Raw genomic sequence first — 19,053 nt, forward strand, 5'->3', positions numbered from 1 at the left:
GTAGATGAAGAAGGTGAGTTTCACAATAGCTGCCACTATCACAAATCAAGAGACCGAACACAACAGGCTTTCATCCATATGAACACACCCATATGTAGCCATGGGTACTGAAACCCAGAATTAAATGGGTCCTGGGGCCAAATTATGGAAGACCGCAGTATTGATAAGCTTGGACGTTATCGGTTCTGCTGACGGTACTGAAGAAATTACACGCATTATTTATTAAATACATTGTCTTGCAAGTTGTATCTCACCAGCTGTTTCTATATGCGATAGGGGTGATTGCATTGGAGTTTTTCCCTCTTTTGCACCTCGCTTTAAATCACTAATAGGGGTGTAAGAAAAAATCAATACACTTGAGTATCGCAATATTTTATTTTGCAATACTGTATCGATTTTCAATATCGAATTCTTTTTTTCTTTTTTTAGTTTTTTAGTTTACGTGCAAAAATATTCATGGTAAGACATTGGTTCACATTTATGTTGTGTTTAAATCCCTACCACTAGATGGCTATGCTGAGACGCACCACTAGTGTCCTCGCCTAACAGTGTCTAACTTTTTGCTAGAAGCTAACAACGTAGCTATGGCTGAACCCCGTGTAAGACCGGCTCCCGCTGCATGAAGTGTGGAATCATTTTGGTTTCCAGAGTAAAGAGGGCACTACCAATATCGACAGGAACCATGCAGTTTGTAAACTGTGTCTGGGAAAAATCAAGTACTCTGGTAATGCCACGAATTTGAGGAAACATTTTGCAGGACACCATTCAGACACTCAGTTAAGCGAACAGCAAGCTAAACGAGTCGACCCCTCACAACTCACCCTTGCTCAAGTTCAAACGCACAAATTACCAACGACTTCAACTCGTGCAAACAAAATAACCCAGTCAGTAGTTTATTTCATTTGTAAAGACATGCGTCCGCTCAGTGTGGTTGAAAACGAAGGTTTTCGTTATATGGTGCAAACAATGGAGCCTCATTACACTATACAGTCATGGTATGTGTTGTGAATAAATGTTAAAATGTAATACAACAAGTGTATTTGATGTCACATGACATGACTGACTGTAGCAATTTACCTTGTATATCAACATGTCACCACTAAAGCCTTGTCTTGCATGTGTACTATATCTTCAGATTATGACTTGTAATGCAAGTAATATCACAGGTTTGTCATGGACAAACAACTTTTCTAGCAGGAATATTATAGAATGTTGGTGTTTCAGCCAGTCCTGCAGGGGGCGCAATGCAGCAGAGCCAGCAGAAGGACTGTCGATGTCGAGGCCATGAGGCCTAGCATCTTTTGAAGGTTCTGAGAGGGCAACGGGCCCCTACTCTGAACAAAGTCAAAAGCCGTTGAATGGTCTGAGCGCGCACGGGTGTCAGCCAAACCTTCATTCGGCTGAGTCTATTACTGCACCCAGGAAGAGATTCCGTCCCGGCAACACACGGAGGTGCCAGAACTGCAACTGATAGAATGCACTGTAACACGATACTACGATATTTCTTCAAAAGCAGATCGTGGAGACATTTTAATCGTCCACGATCAAAACATTTTATATCCCACACCCCTACGCGCAGCACAAAACTTCTCACACAGCGTGTGTGAGTTCACTAATAATGCAGGACTGGTCCAATCGGGACAGTGGCAGTTCATTTAACTGTCCGAAACGTCTTTCAAGCTGAAAGGCGCACCTGCATCTGCCATGTTCAGCACTGAATGAATGACAGGATCTCGCTTGTAACAACGCGCCAGGTAAACAAGAGGATGACATCTAGTGAAGAAGACTATAGTGAAGAAGACTAGTAATAAGATTAACGATATCGAATCAACCACATTTTAAAAAACAATTAATCGAAAAAAAAAATTTTGCCCATCCCTACTTCGTGTGTGTGGCTAAACAATCAGATACACAAAAATATTAGTTATAATGACCAGCTTGGAGAGTATTCACTTAAACACAGTTTATGTCTTAAGTTTAAGCTTGTTGAATAATATGTCAAATGAAATGCAATGGTCAGGATTATTGAGGGTCTTTTTCTATGACAGCAGACACATGAGATAATGGCTGAAGTGAGTCAGTGAAGGAGAAGATCAAGATCTGGAGGAGGACATACAGTTTACACTTCAGGAGAAAGACAAAGATGAGCTCCAGGGCAGATTCAGCAATCATTATAAAGGTGAGTTCAGTGTGTCCATGCTTAAGTGATACTGTTTAATAAAGCAGGTACATTATGTGTTATTTACAGTGATGATTTTACTTGTTTTATTATTAAAAGGTAATATTAAAGGTTAAAAATGACCCACGGTAATAGACCTGCCCGATATAGCAAAAAACTGATATTGCAATATTAAATTTTTTCTGCAATATATAATGTAATATGAAAAACTATTTCACCAAATGACTTGAATAGCTCTATTTGGAAGTAATTAATAATTCTAGAATTATTAGTGTGATTTTGTAGGGGTTTGCATCTGCATAGAAAATAATAAATTGCAAGCATAGGTAAAAATGTTTTAACAAAGATGTGAAATAAACATTTCCTCATATATTCCAGGTAAGTCTTATTTAGGTACAGAAATTGAGTAATCAACTGTAAATTAACATGGCATAGTCTTTACATAGCCTGGCTTCACAGAGGCCTATACTGCAATGTCACTGCCCTAGATAGGTATGAATGATAAAACAATATGTTCATGGCTTTAATGCATCACATAACATGCGCGTTCATTACAGTGTGTCAGGTTGTGTGTAGCTTTACACCTGTTTTATGAGGACATCATAAGAACATGTTCCTGATGTTTAACTTGACTGGAGAATCTCAGTGTGTTGTGTAAGTTTGACAGAATCCTGGTCTATGGCTAATACCAGTATTGAAAACTATTTGTGCTTGTTAGATTAAATGTAATCATTGAAGAAGTTGGTAAAAAAAATTGAAATTGGCAAGTAATACACTGAAAAAAGGTTTTCAAGCAGTACCTCATTCAATTAATAATTTTTCTTTCCATTCAGTTTACTATTTTTTGTTTTATTTTTCAGGTTATATTTTTTCCGTTCGAAACATTGTTAAATATAAATATTTTTCATTAAGATCTTAAATAAGAAAAATTAGTTTCGACGAATGTACAATTTCAAGGTTACACACAGGCCAGCGCATGGGCATTAAACACAAATCTCGACCAGTGACGCAATGACCAGAACGCTCTCGCTCCGTGATCAGATCACTTTACTTTCCTGCACCAGACCAGAGAGAATCAAGAAACATCGGAGAAAAACTCTGGTAAGTGAAACAAACAACCATTTAAATGTGCTGCTGTATTTAGTAGCCTGTTAATTTTATTCCAGACATGGCGCTCTACTGACTTTCTCTGGTAACGTAAACGTTAGATAAGTACGTTAGTTTGAAAATGTTAACTTGGTGTTAGCTAACGTTAACTTTTAGCTAAGTTTACACTATGTCGACGTTAATCAATTCCTGGCCGATTTCAAAAGGGAACATACGTTTAAAGAAAACCCGTGGCTTATTTTGATTTTACAATGGTAACGTTAATTAACGTGAACGTTTAAGCATTGAACGGAAAGTTATCTCGAGTCAGCCATAAGAATAATGTTAAAACCGTTAACTTGATCAACTAACTTATGTGAATAAGCTACATGTTAAGGGACTGGCTTAATGGTTAGCTAACGCAGTTATGACTGGCGAAATACACAATTTATTTATGTCTAATATTGCTCCATTGAGAAGAAACATTTTTTTTGCTGCATTCGCGCCAATCGGGCGATGTCGGTTGGTTTTTGAATAAAAAAATAGTACTACTAGCCAGAGGACACAGGGGGCAGTAAAGCCACGTTGAATCCAACCTTGACACAGGATGCTGTAAGAGCTAAGTTAAGTTTGTTTTTTCACTCTGTCGAACGAGCGACGCAACAGTCATTCATTAATACGTTTTTCAAGGTTAGTAAAATACTTCAGAATTCAGTTGATAATGAATATAAATGCTTAATGTTTTAACTTTGTCTGTTGACAACTTACGTGTCAAAAAACTACGTTAGGCTGAGATAATGGCGCTTGGAGACACGTCTAATGGCGAACAATTTACCCATAGTTTAGAATAAGTTTTGCTTCCGTTCCTTACTCCACTCCAAGTGAAACACAGTAATAGTTTCTTTAATATCCACTGCATTCTTTCATTACAGTGTTATAATAAATCTTAGCTGTTATAATTTACAGTTCAATCCTTAAGGTTCAACCATTAGATTATAGATTGATGCCTAATGTTCTTTATACTCATGTAAATAAAAGCAGGTTTCCTGTGGATCCTTAAAATGTCTGAGTTTTTGTCTTATATGATGTGTAGTTTTATTACATGGCTTGGTTGAATTCTAATGCAGAATGCGGTCTGTTATCTCTTGAGAACACACATGGACACGCAGGATTCTAACAGAGACGGAATGGACTATTTTCTTTAGCTGAAGCAATACAATCGTTTTTAAATCAATAAACTCCTTTTTAAATCAATATTTTGTGTCGAATCATTGATTTATTTGGTAGGTAGCCATGTAATAACTAAGCGGGAAAATGTAGAGCGAGGCGGTTGTTATAGCGAACACAACCCCTTCAGGCTGATGCAAGACCCCTCCGCAGCCTGTGTTGTATTCGCTATAACAACCGCCTCGCTCTACATTTTCCCTTACATAGCCTATTACGATATCACACGAGCAAGAGTGCCTTCTCCCAAAAAACCAGCATGATTGCAAACATATTTATTTTATAAAACAGTTAAATAACTTAAAATTGTAAGTTCCAATTTAGACACAGTATATTTTTTCCCCCCATTTATTCTGGAATTTTCATTCCGAAAATTTCTAAATGAAACCACAGCAGATTCGTGTCTCCAAGCAAGCAACACAAAGCGGTGGAGGGAATTTCTGGCTAAACTGATGTGATAGGTCCGCTTTGATCTGAACATCTTAAAATGATAATAATGATGCACACAGCTCTTTTTATAATGTAATTTCAATGTTGTGATGCTTTAAAAAACAGTTAATGAATTAATGTGTGACGATTCAAATCTGTTGAGATGATAAATTAATTTATAGCACTTTCTACTTTTGACTACATTTACATTTACATTTATGCATTTGGCAGACGCTTTTATCCAAAGCAACTTACATTGCATTATCCTATACATTTATACATAGGTATGTGCAATCCCCTGGGATCGAACCCACAACCTTGCGTTGTTAACACAATGCTCTTACCACTGAGCTACAGGAAAACTATTGCCAAGACGTTCTGTCTGGGCCTCTCTCTCATTCCCTTCTCTCTCTTATGCAGGATATTGGAGTTCTCAGGTGGAAACATCTCAACCTTCTCATAGCTGCTGTTGTGCTGGGAGAAACCCTCTAGAAGTGCAGGTATTTTTGCAGAGTCCAAATTTTATTTTTGTTTATTTGGTGGGGGATGAGGGTTTTTGGTTAACAGATGGATGTGGAGATGCAAGCATTGCATCTATTCATGTACCAGAAGATCTGAACTGCTAAAACATAATAGACTCAATCATCAACAATATGGAAGGCACCACTCTCATCTCTGCCTGTATGAAAACTGCCCATTTTCGTGCAAAACCTGGAATGCTCTTCTGAAGCATCTATGTACACACCACCCTTCTCCGTATTCATCTATAGAAGACATCTCACATTTTAAGTGCCATGTTTGTGACTGCAACCAACTTGCTACTGAAACTGACTTTTTTCACCACATTGGCCAACATTTGAAAAATAATGAATCAGTTACTTGTATGTATGTTGACTGTTCATATCAAACCAATGTATATGGAAGTTTCCACACTCACAAATGGAAAAAACACAAAGTGTGTACAGTAAGAGATCTCAAACCTGGCATAGTTCACGGATCACTCTTCTATCCCTCTGCTTTTGATTCAGTTAACAGTGACATTGATTTGAATGAGGATTTACTATGTGAAGAACCAACTTTTGTAGAACCTAAAGATTTGATAAAAGATGTTGAGCTAAAGTTAGCCTCAGTTCTCCTAAAATTGGAAAACATTTACCTGGTGTCAAGTGCAGCTGTAAATGTACTTCTTAAAGAACTGCAATTTCTTATTGGTACCGTGTCTGTTCCGGTCACTCAGAAGACAATCACTCAGTTTTTAGTGAATCATAATTGTCAGGTAGATGGGTCCCTTGTCCAAGAGTTAGCCACAGAACTCTGTACCTCACATCCTATTCAAAGTGCTATGGGAAAAGACGGCCCATTATCTACTGCATGGAGGCGCAACAAATATTATAGAAGTACGTTTTTTGTTGTGGAACCAGTGGAATATGTAATTGATCAAAAGAACAAAGGGTAATTTCAGTACATTTCTGTTCTAAAAACATTGCAGCAGGTTTTAAATTAACAGTGTCAGTGTCAAGTGAGAAGCAGGTTTACAGATGTCTCTGGGATGGTGCAATCTTTAAAGAACACAGCCTTTTCTCAAACGAGTGTGCAGTTTCAATAATTCTGTATATAGATGATTTTGAGGTTTGCAATCCCCTTGGCACCTCACGCAAAAAGCATAAAGTCTGTGCTTTATACTGGATTTTAGGCAATCTGCCACCTGGTTCGCACTCTTCATTGTCATCAATCTACTTGGCTGCATTGATCAAAAGTGATGATGTAAAAGTGTATGGATTTAACACAGTTTTAGAGCCTTTGATTAATGATATAGTTATTTTAGAGCAACATGGTATATTTGTGAGCAAGTTAGGAAAATCTGTAAAGGGGACAGTGCAATGTGTTGTTGCTGATTACTTAGGTGCTCATGGTTGTGCTGGTTTTGTGGAGAGTTTTTCGAGTGCTTATGTCTGTAGGTTTTGTACGGCTTCGAAATTAGAAATTCAGACAAGGGACGTAGGGAGTGGAACATTCTCTTTAAGGACAGAGGAGGGTCACGCAAAACATCTTAAAACACTTGAGGAGGAATCGTTGGCCAATTTTTTTAGGCGTTAAGAGAACTTGTGTTTTGTCCGAAAAACTTGCTCATTTTAATGTCACTACTGGCTTCCCACCAGACATAGTTCATGATTTATTTGAAGGGATTATTCCTCATGAAATAGCTCTTTGTCTCTCTGTTTTCACCTCAAAGAAGTACTTTACCTTGGAGTTTTTGAATGACTACATAAAAACTTTTCCCTTCAAGTGGAAAGATAAAGCAAATTCCCCCCATCCTGTGCCACTTTCCTATTCAAAAAGGAAAACAGTTGGTGGCAATTCTCACGAGAATTGGAGTTTGATCAGGTTTTTGCCACTCCTCTTGGGACAGAAAGTACCTGCTGACAAACCTACCAGGAATCTCCTCACTGACTTAAAGGACATTGTTGACCTTGTTGTCGCACCTGTGCATACTGACGAAACAATAGCTTATTTAAATTTCAAAATCTCTGAGCATAGAGTACGGTTTAAGGAGGTTTTCCCAGACTCCAACTAGCTTCCAAAGCATCACTTCTTGGAACACTACCCGCAGCTAATTTATCAGTTTGGACCTCTTGTTTCACTCTGGACTTTAAAGGGATACTTCAGGATTTAGCATTAAGCTTTGTATTAGTAGAAAACCTGTAGTATTTTCGAATTACCGTGCTTTCCACCCTCATATCCCCCTGAGATGAGAGATTTATGTATTTTTTGTCTGGAAAAAATCCTCCGATGACGCAAAAATCGTCATATTGCGTCATCGGAGGATTTTCTGGCCAGAGGCTAAAGACTACAGCCAGTAGTAGGGGCTGTTCCGCATGTTCTCAACCCGCCCATAGAGGGTGGGATCTCACTCACAGAATGTACATAGTTCTCCCGCGCCCCTCAGCCTCGTCCTGCTCACCACAGTAAACATGATGAATGGCAACTGTAGAACGCAAAAGCCGAATCGCGAACATTTTGGGCGATCTCGATATCCCGGCAAACTCGTCACGGAGACTCACAAGTAGCCTAACCCACCTTGTTGTTTTCAACTGCGCTCTCTAACCGGTAGGCGTGGCTTGGGAGTGGCCTCGTAGAGCAGCGAAGCAAGTGCATTCTGGGAGTTGTTGTCTTTCATCCACATAAGCCAAAAATACATTTTCTGGCTTTTCTCAGTCTAGAAAGCTCCAAATTCAAAAATTTCTTCACATTTCTTCTACATAAATGACCTATTTTAAATACACATTCATCTTTCCAGAGGTGAAGTATCCCTTTAAGATTTGAAGGGAAACATAGCTTTTTTAAGAGAGTTGCACGACACACTAGCTGCTTTAAAAACGTGTTGTATTCCTTGGCAGAGAGACACCAGTTATCTCTGGCGCACCAGCTCTACTAATTCAACTTTCCTAAACCTTTATTGGAAGTTAAAAAGTGTTCAACAGTTAGCATTGATGTCCTGAAAGATGATATTGCACTGGCTGTTAAACACAAGCACCCAAATGTGAAGGAAGTTTCTTTGTCTGAAAATGTCACCTATAATGGATTTAACTACAGACTTGGAATGATCCTTCCATATGGCTCAATTGAAGGAATGCCTGCTTTCACTGAAATCATCCTGATGGTGGTTCTCAAAAAGGAGTTGGTCTTCATTGTTCGGAAACTAAGTTCTTGGTACATGGAACACTTCAGAGCCTATCAACAAGGAGATTGAAGTTCTGGAGCCATCTCAACTGACCGATCCTTACCCCCTGGTAGACTACACAGTTGGGGCAACGCGAGATGCATGCCGGTTAGAAATGTGTCCGAGTGCGGTCCGAGTGCACTTTTATTTTCATATAAAAGCAACAGAACTTGAATTACATCCAGTTTATTAGCAACAATGTGCACGAGCGTGAATCCCGCGATATCCATCTGTGATCTCACAGGTGTAAGATCCACTGCGAGAAGAGAGAACTGTCCGGCTTGCCTGCGCTTTTTTCACTCCTCTTCTCACTGAAGCCGCCTACTCTCACATACATTTCAGGCGAGGCAAGGCGCATCTCAAACAAGCCTCTTGTCTTCCCATCATGCAGTAGAAAGAGCCCAATTTTATTTTTAAGAAATACTGTATTTTAAATACAGTCAGTGCAAGGAAAAGTCTAGTGTGAACTGCCATTAATTACAATGTTTTAGTCAAATAAATATCATTCTCAACGTTGGTGTGGAAACATGGCAGTATTGTATATTTTAATGTTAAAGGAGAACTCTGTAAGTCTAGCGAACTCTAGTCACTTCTTCGCTGATTTTCCCTTTTGTTGTCGCATGTTTTCCCCACGAGCTCCCCCTACAGCTGTGGGGGGGCGTATATTTCACAACACAGTCGTAAAAAACACACTTGCGGCGGCCTCCTCCCCCTCTCTACCGCTGCTCATGTGCGTTTGTTTTGATCGGAGCAAGCCAACTGTATCGCGTGGAGCTATGTCTACCGAGGTGGGTCATCTGGTAATACATCATACATGCGTGTGTGTTTATGTCGAATTATGTCGAAAGCAATTTGTGTTTCGCGCTCGTTCTCGTTCTCGTTCTCGCTTCTCACGAGACTTCCAATTTCACTTTGCCGGGACGGCAGTGCGCAAGTTGCAAGGTTGGTTTTCCGCCTGGGAACGCTGGGGGGAGCGGGGAAAGTCACCAATATCACCAGAACAGGTTGTTTAACCATCCAAATGATTTCTAGACAGTTTTATTAAGTTAAAAAAGTTACCAAGTTCTCCTTTAATATCATGTTAGATAATTGTGTCATTGATCAAATGTGATGCGATCTGGGAAAACCCGTCGGATGTCGCGCTGGGCCGTTTTCAGTAAATTCCAAAATAGTTAGAATGTCAGTTTTTTGTCAAAAAATTTTTTTTCATTAAATTATTATTCTATAACATCTTTTCTCTTATCTCTGAAAATATCTTGGCAAAATTCCCTTGTTTAGTGCAGAAAAACAGCGATAGTGTCAAGCTGAAAATACTCTCTTTCTCTAATGCATTCTATGGGACCATTTTCTCTAACGCGTCTAACGCAGGCAGAGGTGAAAAAAACAACAAAAAAAACAATCGCCGTATATCCCATACACCTGTCCGTCTCTTAAAGCAGCACTCAGTAGCTTCGGGACTTCTTCGCTGTATTCTCGCTTTTTGCTCGCAGTTTTCTCTCTAGAGCTCCCCCCACAGCTTCGGAATAGATATTTGACAACACTGTTGTAAAAACTCGTTGTTGATTCTCAGACACCAGAGGCTATAGATCAACGACATCAAAGCAGATGGGACGTTCTTTAAAACGTCTTCTTCATTCGGGTTCGGACAGCGTGAGGGAGCGCAATAATGACAGCATTTTAGCAGATTTCTTTTGGCCGTAAAGCAATTGTTTACATCGCGAGACCTGATATCACGCGAGACTTCCTGACGCAGCGGCCGGCGGCCCGCCGGCTCAAAGTTGCAAGTGCGTATTTTCCGCTCACGGGCACCAGGGGGGTGCGAAACGACCACCATTCAACCCGAAATAAGTAATATAACCATTCCAATGACTCCGAAGCTGTTCAGTTAAGGTAAAAAAAGTTACTTAGTTCACCTTTAACACTACAAAGATAGTTTACCTATAAAATAAACCACATAACATGTACAGTGAATGCGTATTAGTGCGCATTTCGCGCCAATCCTGTTTTAAAAAAAAGAGTGCCAAGCGTCCCGACGGTGACCGTTATTAAACCTGTTTTTCTCAAAATTCCGTTCCAGAAAATCATAGCGATCGGCTGACTTCAGATAAACATAACTTTTGCTACCAACAAGTTATGATAAAAATAAAAACAGATATGGAAAGGGCTTGATATCAGCTTCCATATTATATCAAAACCTGTAATAGGTCAAATTTCACCATGTGGTGGGTTTTCCCAGATCGCATCACAAATATATTCAATAGTTCTCACTACAGAAACATGGGATTCGTGCCTATAATGTTTTAAATAATAATTGGAAGATGGATTTTCCTCATTCATGGAAAGTTTCAAGGACATATAATCAATTTATAAAAAGGCATCAAATTATCATAATATTTTATAACAGATGTCTACTTTCTACTATTACATCAGGGCTCACTTTCATGTCCTTTCACTTTATATTTCTCTTGGTTAATTATTTTGATGTACTGAAAATTAAATGTGATATTTGTTTCTTTCATGTCAGACCCGATGGAAGTGAAGGAGGAGAGTGAAGAACTGAGTGAAGTGGAGGAGGAGAGTGAAGAACTGAGTGAAGTGAAGGAGGAGAGTGAAGATCTGATGGAAGAGAGCGAGGAGAGTGAAGAACTGAGAGAAGTGGAGGAGGAGAGTGAAGAACTGAGTGAAGTGGAGGAGGAGAGTGAAGAACTGAGTGAAGTGAAGGAGGAGAGTGAAGATCTGATGGAAGAGAGCGAGGAGAGTGAAGAACTGAGAGAAGTGGAGGAGGAGAGTGAAGAACTGAGTGAAGTGGAGGAGGAGAGTGAATAACTGAGTGAAGTGAAGGAGGACAGTGAAGAACTGAGTGAAGTGGAGGAGGAGAGTGAAGAACTGAGTGAAGTGAAGGAGGACCATCATGTCAAACCTGGAGGAAAACCTCTGAGTCGCTCAAAGACTAAAAATACATTTTTAAAGAAAAGACGAGCCAAGAAATCTTTCACCTGCACTCAGTGTGGAAAGAGTCTCACAAGCAAACCAAGTCTTGAGCGTCACATGATGATCCACACCGGCGAGAAGCCGTTCTCATGTGATCAATGTGGAAAGAGTTTCAGTCAATCATCAAATCTTAATGTTCACATGAGGGTCCACACCGGAGAGAAGCCATTCTCATGTGATCAATGTGGCAAAACATTTCTCTGTGCATCAAATCTGAAGTCACACCTGACAGTTCATATGAAGGAGAAGCCGCATTCATGTTCTGTGTGTGGAAAGAGTTTTTCACTGCTGCAATATTTACATAGACATGAGAAAACTCACACTGGTGTGAGAGAGTACATGTGCTTTGAGTGTGAGAAGACTTTCACTAAAGCGGACGGTTTAAAACTGCATCAGAGAATTCACACTGGAGAAAAACCTTACAAGTGTTCACACTGTGACAAGAGATTCAATCGATCATCATCTCTGAAAACACATGAGAGGATCCACACTGGAGAAAAACCTTACAAGTGCTCACACTGTGACAAGAGATTCAGTGAGTCATCATCTCTGAAAACACATGAGAGGATCCACACCGGAGAAAAACCTTACAAGTGTTCACACTGTGACAAGAGATTCAGTCGGTCAGCACATCTGAGATCACATGAGAGGATCCACAGCAGAGAGAAGTCGCACACGTGTGATCAGTGCGGAAAGAGTTTCTCTATTAAAAGTCACCTGAAGCGACACATGAAGATCCATGCAGTGGAGAAACCACATCAACACAGTGTGAGATCACGGTGAGTAGTTTATCTTTATGTGCTGAGCAACAAAACCTGGAATCTTGAAGTTAGTTTGGTTTGTGTGCTTTTCCTGCAGCAGTTTCACCATTAAAGTAACACTAAGGAAGATTTTTTACCTTAAAATAATGTTTCCAAAATCATTTCAGTGGTTCATCAAGTCGTAACAGGGTGAAAGGCACTTATGCCTCTGCTTTGTGGTCCTTTATCTGCTATAACCACACATGTAAGATTGCCAGATCGGGTTGTGTTTCTGTAGTTCCAATGAAACAATACCGCTTCCAACCTGTAGGGCGACCGCAGGGGAAAAGTTCCATAGTGTTACTTTAAGGGTTAGACTTTATTTTTCATGTGCATTTAGTCCATAGAAATTTTATTTACTGCTATAAATTGACACGTTTGGTAGATGTTTTCACACAGTGACCCTCATTTACAAAACGAGTGTACTACAGAAAATTGGGCGCACGGTTTCCATGCAAAAATTGGCATTTATTTATCAATATGGACGTGAGCAGTGGCTATGTTTAAATCTCACATCAGGTCTGAGATTTTGTTATCGTTATGAGAACACCAGGCATGAGACTTACACTGAACAAAATTATAAATGCAACACTTTTGTTTTTGCCCCCATCTCTTTCGCATAGAGTTGATCAGGTTGTTGATTGTGGCCTGTGGAATGTCGTACACACTGTCGTATTCGCAGATCCAGAGCATCCCAAACATGCTCAATGGGTGACGTGTCCGGTGAGTATGCTGGCCATGCAAGAACTGGGATGTTTTCAGCTTCCAGGAATTGTGTGCAGATCCTTGCAACATGGGGCCGTGCATTATCATGCTGCAACATGAGGTGATGGTCGTGGATGAATGGCACAACAATGGGCCTCAGGATCTCATCACAGTATCTCTGTGCATCAATAAAATGCACCTGTGTTCGTTGTCCATAACATACCCCTGCCCATACCATAACCCCATCGCCACCATGGGCCACTCGATCCACAACTCGAAAACAATGTTACACATGAGCTGTGTCCCAATGTGAAGGCTGCATCCTTCGAAGGACTGAAGACTTCAAGGATGCAGCCTATGCGTCCTCCGAAGGATGCACCATGTAGCCTTCATAGGATTTCCTAATTGCGCAACCAGGTGTTTCTGATCACCGCTCCTCAACGGTGCGAGAGGACAGCTGCCATCCTGATAATTCATTTGATATAGCCTAATTGAGTAAACAGCTATGGAGCCAGAATTGGCTATTGTAATTTTTATGTTTTATATTTTACTGGAGGACATGGTGAGGATGTTTCAGCCCCAGCGCTGCCAGGTCATGTATTTTCGGTTTAGCCCTGTTTGAATATAAAACTAGGGTGACCAAACGTCCTGTTTTCCCAGGACATGTCCTGTTTTCACGACCTGTCCTGGCCGTCCTGTCTGTTTTTTAAAAAGTGGGCTATGGCCATGAAAAGAAATAGTGTCATGTAAAAGGTGTTAAAAGCTAAACTTTTTATAATATATAGTATTCTATTGTTGCGGGCCAAACACTGAATGGAAAGGATGTATTAGGCTACTTTATGTATTAAAGTATAACATAGTTGCAAGGTTGTGAATGTATTTGTCAAGTAATTTTTGACGAATTCTCCCCCAAACCACGCCCCCACCCCTTAACCACGCCTCCCCCAAAATCACACCCCGCCCATCAACCACGCCCCCGTCCTGTTTTCTGAAAACTAAAATATGGTCACCCTATATAAAACCCAATTGAATATAAAAAAGTCCAGTATTTCTCCCGCTCGTCATCAGCTGTCACGGTTGCCAGGCGACAAGAACAATCCTCCGCGCTTCAGATGCACCCTTTGATATGGGACGCAGCTTTAGTTAGCAACAATTTGTTAATATAGTGACAACAGACCTACATTTTGTTACTTTAATTTTCGGAACTGCATATTTCATTAAATATTCACGTACAAATGTGAAGTAACCTACTGAAGTACCTTTTTCCCCTCACATATGATTTTACATTAAACTGCACAAAAGAAAATGCAGTAGTAGCATAATTATAAATACAAAACTATAATAAAAACCCTGATAAGGAGTTTTTTCCCCTGCAGAATACATACCTCTAGTTTTACTCTTGATACTAAAAACTTGTTATTAAAAGTACTTTTTTTCAGAAATTACTCTTTTTGAAAGTCTAATTATTATTCTAATAAATTCTAATAAAAGTCTACTTTTTTTTTCTTATTTTATGTACTGTAAATGTTTTTTGATTTTGATATGTTTAACGTATGTTGTTAATAGTTGGAAAAAGTACTTTAATGTAACCAATGGAACAAATGATTTTCATTTACCAATTTTATATAAAAAAAAAAAAAGGTATACAAGAGTTTGTTTCATGTAGAAATTATGACTGTCAAAAAAAATAAACAATGTACAGAACAATTCATTCTCTTTTATTTACACATTTAAAGTTGCATAAAAATAATGTACAGATTTTTTCTTTCCTTTTAAAAAATAAAAGTGAAAAAAGTTAAACAACAATATGTAGAAAAAATATATATTTTTCAATCATTCTCTCAAGAAGAGAAAACAGCCTGTCCATCCTCTCCCTACTCTCCTGTGCTCTCCTCGCCACTGCTTTCGTGCTGCTGCTGCTGGTGCTGGCTCCTCCTCACCGTGGGCACCCACTGCTGAACTGGGCCCTGAGGACAAACCAGGGCCAAGTTTCAGCAGTGGGTTTCCCACTCACACCCTCACCTGTCCCAGGACACTTGCAATCCTAAGGGCAGAGCAAATGAACCATGGCTTGTTAACAGAGGTGGGTAGTAACGAAGTACATTTACTTCGTTACATTTACTTGAGTACTTTTTTAGAAAAATTTTACTTTTAAGAGTAGATTTGAATGTGGGTACTTTTTACTTTAATTCGAGTACATTTCTAATGAAAAAACTGTACTTTTACATTTACATTTTTTACATTTATGCATTTGGCAGACGCTTTTATCCAAAGCGACTTACATTGCGTTATCCTATACATTTATACATGTACCTACAGTACAGTCAAGTGAGAGCAAATCTTCAAATGCATCATATTTTTGCCAGCGATGAAGATCTTTATTAGTTGAACATCTTCGTAAGCTGTCTGTGAATGAATGATTCCACAGGAGTCAGGACGATATATTCGATTTCATTTCACTCAGGTAATACATTTTACAACCAAACAGATTATTACGCCACGATACTAGAAAGTATGACATTACCCGTTCCCTTTCAAGGGAACTCGCGTTGCGTCGAAACTGACGCTATGGGGAACGCTTTGCGTGATGACGTCTTGAAGCACATGTAAAATCAGTCCAATGGTGTGGCGGAACGTCAGAGGCGGGTGGCGTCACGTACCAGGAAGCTATAAAAGCCGGCCCGAAACAGAAAACGGAAGCTTTCTGAGTCTTCAGTTGCGCTCTGTGTGAAATCTGTCTCTGTATATTTGGTGTTGTCTGTCTATATCATATATATATATATATTCAGTATGGCGAGCAAGCAGCAGTTTAGAGTGTGTGTCCATCCCTGCCCTCGTTATTTATTACCTCCCTCCAACAGGGAAACCGGGTTTTACAGCCGGTACTTCATAGTTCCAAAGAAGGACGGGGGATTGCGTCCCATTTTAGATCTTCGAGTTCTGAACGAGTCAGTCATGCAGCTCAAGTTCAAAATGTTAACATTGAGACAAATCGTGCCACAGATCAGGTCCGAGGACTGGTTTGTCACGATAGACCTCAAGGACGCATATTTCCATATTTCCATCCGTCCGTGTCATTGGAAGTTCCTGAGGTTTGCTTTCGGGGGCAAAGCATACCAATATCGAGTTCTTCCATTCGGCCTGGCTTTATCACCCCGCACTTTCACCAAATGCGTGGATGCAGCTCTGGCGCCCTTGCGCCTTCAGGGTATTCGCATATTGAACTACATCGACGATTGGTTGATTTTAGCTCAGTCGTATCAGGAGGCGATTCGGCATCGAGATGTCGTCCTCGCCCATATGAAAGAGCTGGGGTTACGGCTGAACGCCAAGAAGAGTGTGCTTTCTCCACTTTAGAGGACCACTTTTTTAGGCGTGGTTTGGGATTCAGTGTCGATGCAGGCGCGCCTGTCACCGCCACGTGTAGATTCCATCCTTGCAGCTGTGAAAAGTGTAAAGCTAGGCCAGCTACTCACTGTCAAACAGTTCCAGAGACTGTTGGGTCTCATGGCAGCAGCTTCCAACGTGATACCTTTTGGACTACTGCACATGAGGCCCCTGCAGTGGTGGCTCAGGACCAGAGGGTTTTCCCCGAGGGGCAACCCATTTCGCACAATCAAGGTCACGCGGCGATGCCTACGTGCCTTGGTTATGTGGAAGAAACCTTGGTTCCTGTCCCAGGGCCCAGTGCTGGGAGCTCCTTGTCGTCGCAAACTGCTAACGACGGATGCTTCCCTCACGGGTTGGGGAGCGATCCTAGAGGGTCGCTCATCTCAAGGTCTGTGGGAAGACCATCATCGTTCCTGGCATATCAATCGCCTAGAGATGTTAGCTGTCTTCCGGGCTCTGAGGAGCTTTATCACAGATCTCAGGGGACACCATGTGTTAGTGCATACGGACAACACGTCGGTAGTCGCCTATATCAACCACCAAGGGGGTTTGCGCTCGCGCCCATTATCCAATCTGGCACGCCATATCCTCTTGTGGTCCCAGGGGAAGTTGCTGTCACTCAGGGCAGCCTACATCCCCGGGGTCCAGAATATAGGAGCAGACACTGTGTCGAGACAGGGGCCGAGGCCCGGGGAATGGAGGCTCCACCCCGATGTGGTGGAGCTGATATGGAGGGAGTTTGGCCAAGCACAAGTGGATCTGTTTGCGTCTCGAGAGACGTCTCACTGTCCACTTTGGTTCTCCCTCACGCATCCAGCTCCTCTGGGACTGGATGCTATGGTACAGACGTGGCCGAGGCTACGTCTGTACGCTTTTCCCCCAGTGGCTCTGCTCCCGGGAGTTCTGGAGAGAGTTCGCAGGGACCGGGTTTGCCTGCTTCTTATAGCCCCGCGCTGGCCGGGCAGAGTATGGTTTCCCGATCTTGTGTCCCTCCTCGACGGGCATCCTCTGGAGCTTCCTGTCAGCAGGGACCTTCTGTCCCAAGCAGGGGGCTCGATTTTTCACCCCCGACCAGAACTGTGGAACCTGTGGGCTTGGCCTCTGAGGGGGCCCAGCTCATAGAGTCAGGTCTCTCAACTGAGGTTGTTGAGACCATTCTACAGTCCAGAGCTCCCTCCACGAGGAAACTTTATGCCCTGAAGTGGAGAGTATTCACTTCTTGGTGTAGTGACCGCCGGTTGGATCCAGTCAACTGCCCAATTGGTACAGTTCTGGAGTTCCTGCAGGACCGGTTCACTGCAGGTCTGACCCCGTCCACTTTAAAGGTTTATGTGGCGGCTATAGGTGCTTACCACATTCCTTTGGGTGGAATGTCTGTGGGGAAAGACCCTCTGGTATCTCGTTTCCTTCGTGGCACTTGGAGGCTGAGGCCTGCAGTTCGCTCTAGGGTGCCACCATGGGATTTGTCCATTGCGCTGCAAGGCCTTTCCCTGGCCCCCTTTGAGCCCATTGAGGAGGTTCCTGAGAAATTTCTAACTCTGAAAGCTCTGTTTCTTCTCGCCATTTCTTCTCTCAAGAGAATAGGGGATCTCCAGGCATTGTCGGTTGCTCCGTCATGCTTGGAGTTTGCTCCGGGTATGATCAAAGCTTTTCTTCACCCTAGACCGGGCTATATCCCCAAGGTCCCCACTAATGTGGCTAGACCTATTGTTCTGCAGGCCTTCTGTCCTCCTCCCTTTCAAAATGCGGACCAGGAGGCGAATAATTTGCTTTGCCCTGTTCGGGCGTTAGACGCATATGTCCACAGAGCTGCCCTGTGGCGTAAGAGTGATCAATTGTTTGTTTGCTTTGGGTCCCCTAACAAAGGAGGTCCAGTGTCTAAGCAAAGGATGAGCAAGTGGGTGGTTGAGGCTATCTCACTTGCTTATGAGGCGGCTGGGCAGCCTTCTCCTTTGGCTGTCCGGTCGCACTCTACTAGGAGTATGGCGGCCTCTAAGGCCCTTATATCAGGAGTGTCTTTACAGGACGTTTGTGATGCGGCAGGCTGGTCCTCACCGCACACCTTCGTCAGGTTTTACTCTCTGGACTTAGACTCTACTCCAGGGTCTCAGGTTTTGTCTTCCTAGTGCTGCTCACTTGATTACACACAGGACAGACATTTGTAGCTATGGTGGCGTTGGTATAGACGTTCCCCATAGCGTCAGTTTCGACGCAACGCGAGTTCCCTTGAAAGGGAACGCCTCGGTTACGACTGTAACCTCGGTTCCCTGAAGAGGGAACAAGCGTTGCGTCACCTTGCCATATCTCCTTCATGCCTGTCAGCACGACTTCAGACTCTACGAAGCTTTCGTTTTCTGTTTCGGGCCGGCTTTTATAGCTTCCTGGTACGTGACGTCACCCGCCTCTGACGTTCCGCCACACCATTGGACTGATTTTACATGCGCTTCAAGACGTCATCACGCAAAGCGTTCCCCATAGCGTCAGTTTCGACGCAACGCTCGTTCCCTCTTCAGGGATCCGAGGTTACA

At 41.9% G+C, this 19,053-nt stretch overlaps 3 protein-coding genes across 5 annotated transcripts in view; all 3 read left to right on the plus strand.

Annotated features, from left to right (window-relative positions):
• Nucleotides 1-11,327, plus strand: part of LOC309478867 (uncharacterized protein) — a gene marked incomplete at its 5' end in the record, with an annotated part of 82,805 nt that extends 71,478 nt beyond the window's left edge. The window contains one exon of the mRNA XM_082142650.1: nt 11,217-11,327. Within this exon, the coding sequence (XP_081998776.1) occupies nt 11,217-11,221 (5 nt within the window). The 3' untranslated portion in view covers nt 11,222-11,327. The remainder of the gene's footprint in view (nt 1-11,216) is intronic.
• LOC309492503 (uncharacterized protein) overlaps nt 1-19,053 on the plus strand; it is a 148,378-nt gene that overhangs the window by 115,335 nt on the left and 13,990 nt on the right. Inside the window, exons 2-3 of one of the 3 annotated variants that reach the window (XM_082161521.1) lie at nt 11,254-12,409; nt 13,054-13,400. In XM_082161521.1, coding sequence (XP_082017647.1) covers nt 11,688-12,409; nt 13,054-13,255 — 924 coding nt within the window. In that variant the 5' untranslated portion in view covers nt 11,254-11,687 and the 3' untranslated portion in view covers nt 13,256-13,400. Of the gene's footprint in view, nt 1-11,253; nt 12,410-13,053; nt 13,401-19,053 lie in introns of those variants that run through there. The other 2 variants (XM_082161522.1, XM_082161523.1) reach the window with 2 other exon arrangements.
• LOC309492236 (uncharacterized protein) overlaps nt 1-19,053 on the plus strand; it is a 162,782-nt gene that overhangs the window by 37,013 nt on the left and 106,716 nt on the right. The gene's annotated exons all lie outside the window — the stretch shown is intronic.

This window comes from Leuciscus leuciscus (genome assembly GCF_965113295.1).
Source record: "Leuciscus leuciscus genome assembly, chromosome: 1".
Classification (NCBI taxonomy): Eukaryota; Metazoa; Chordata; class Actinopteri; order Cypriniformes; family Leuciscidae; genus Leuciscus; species Leuciscus leuciscus.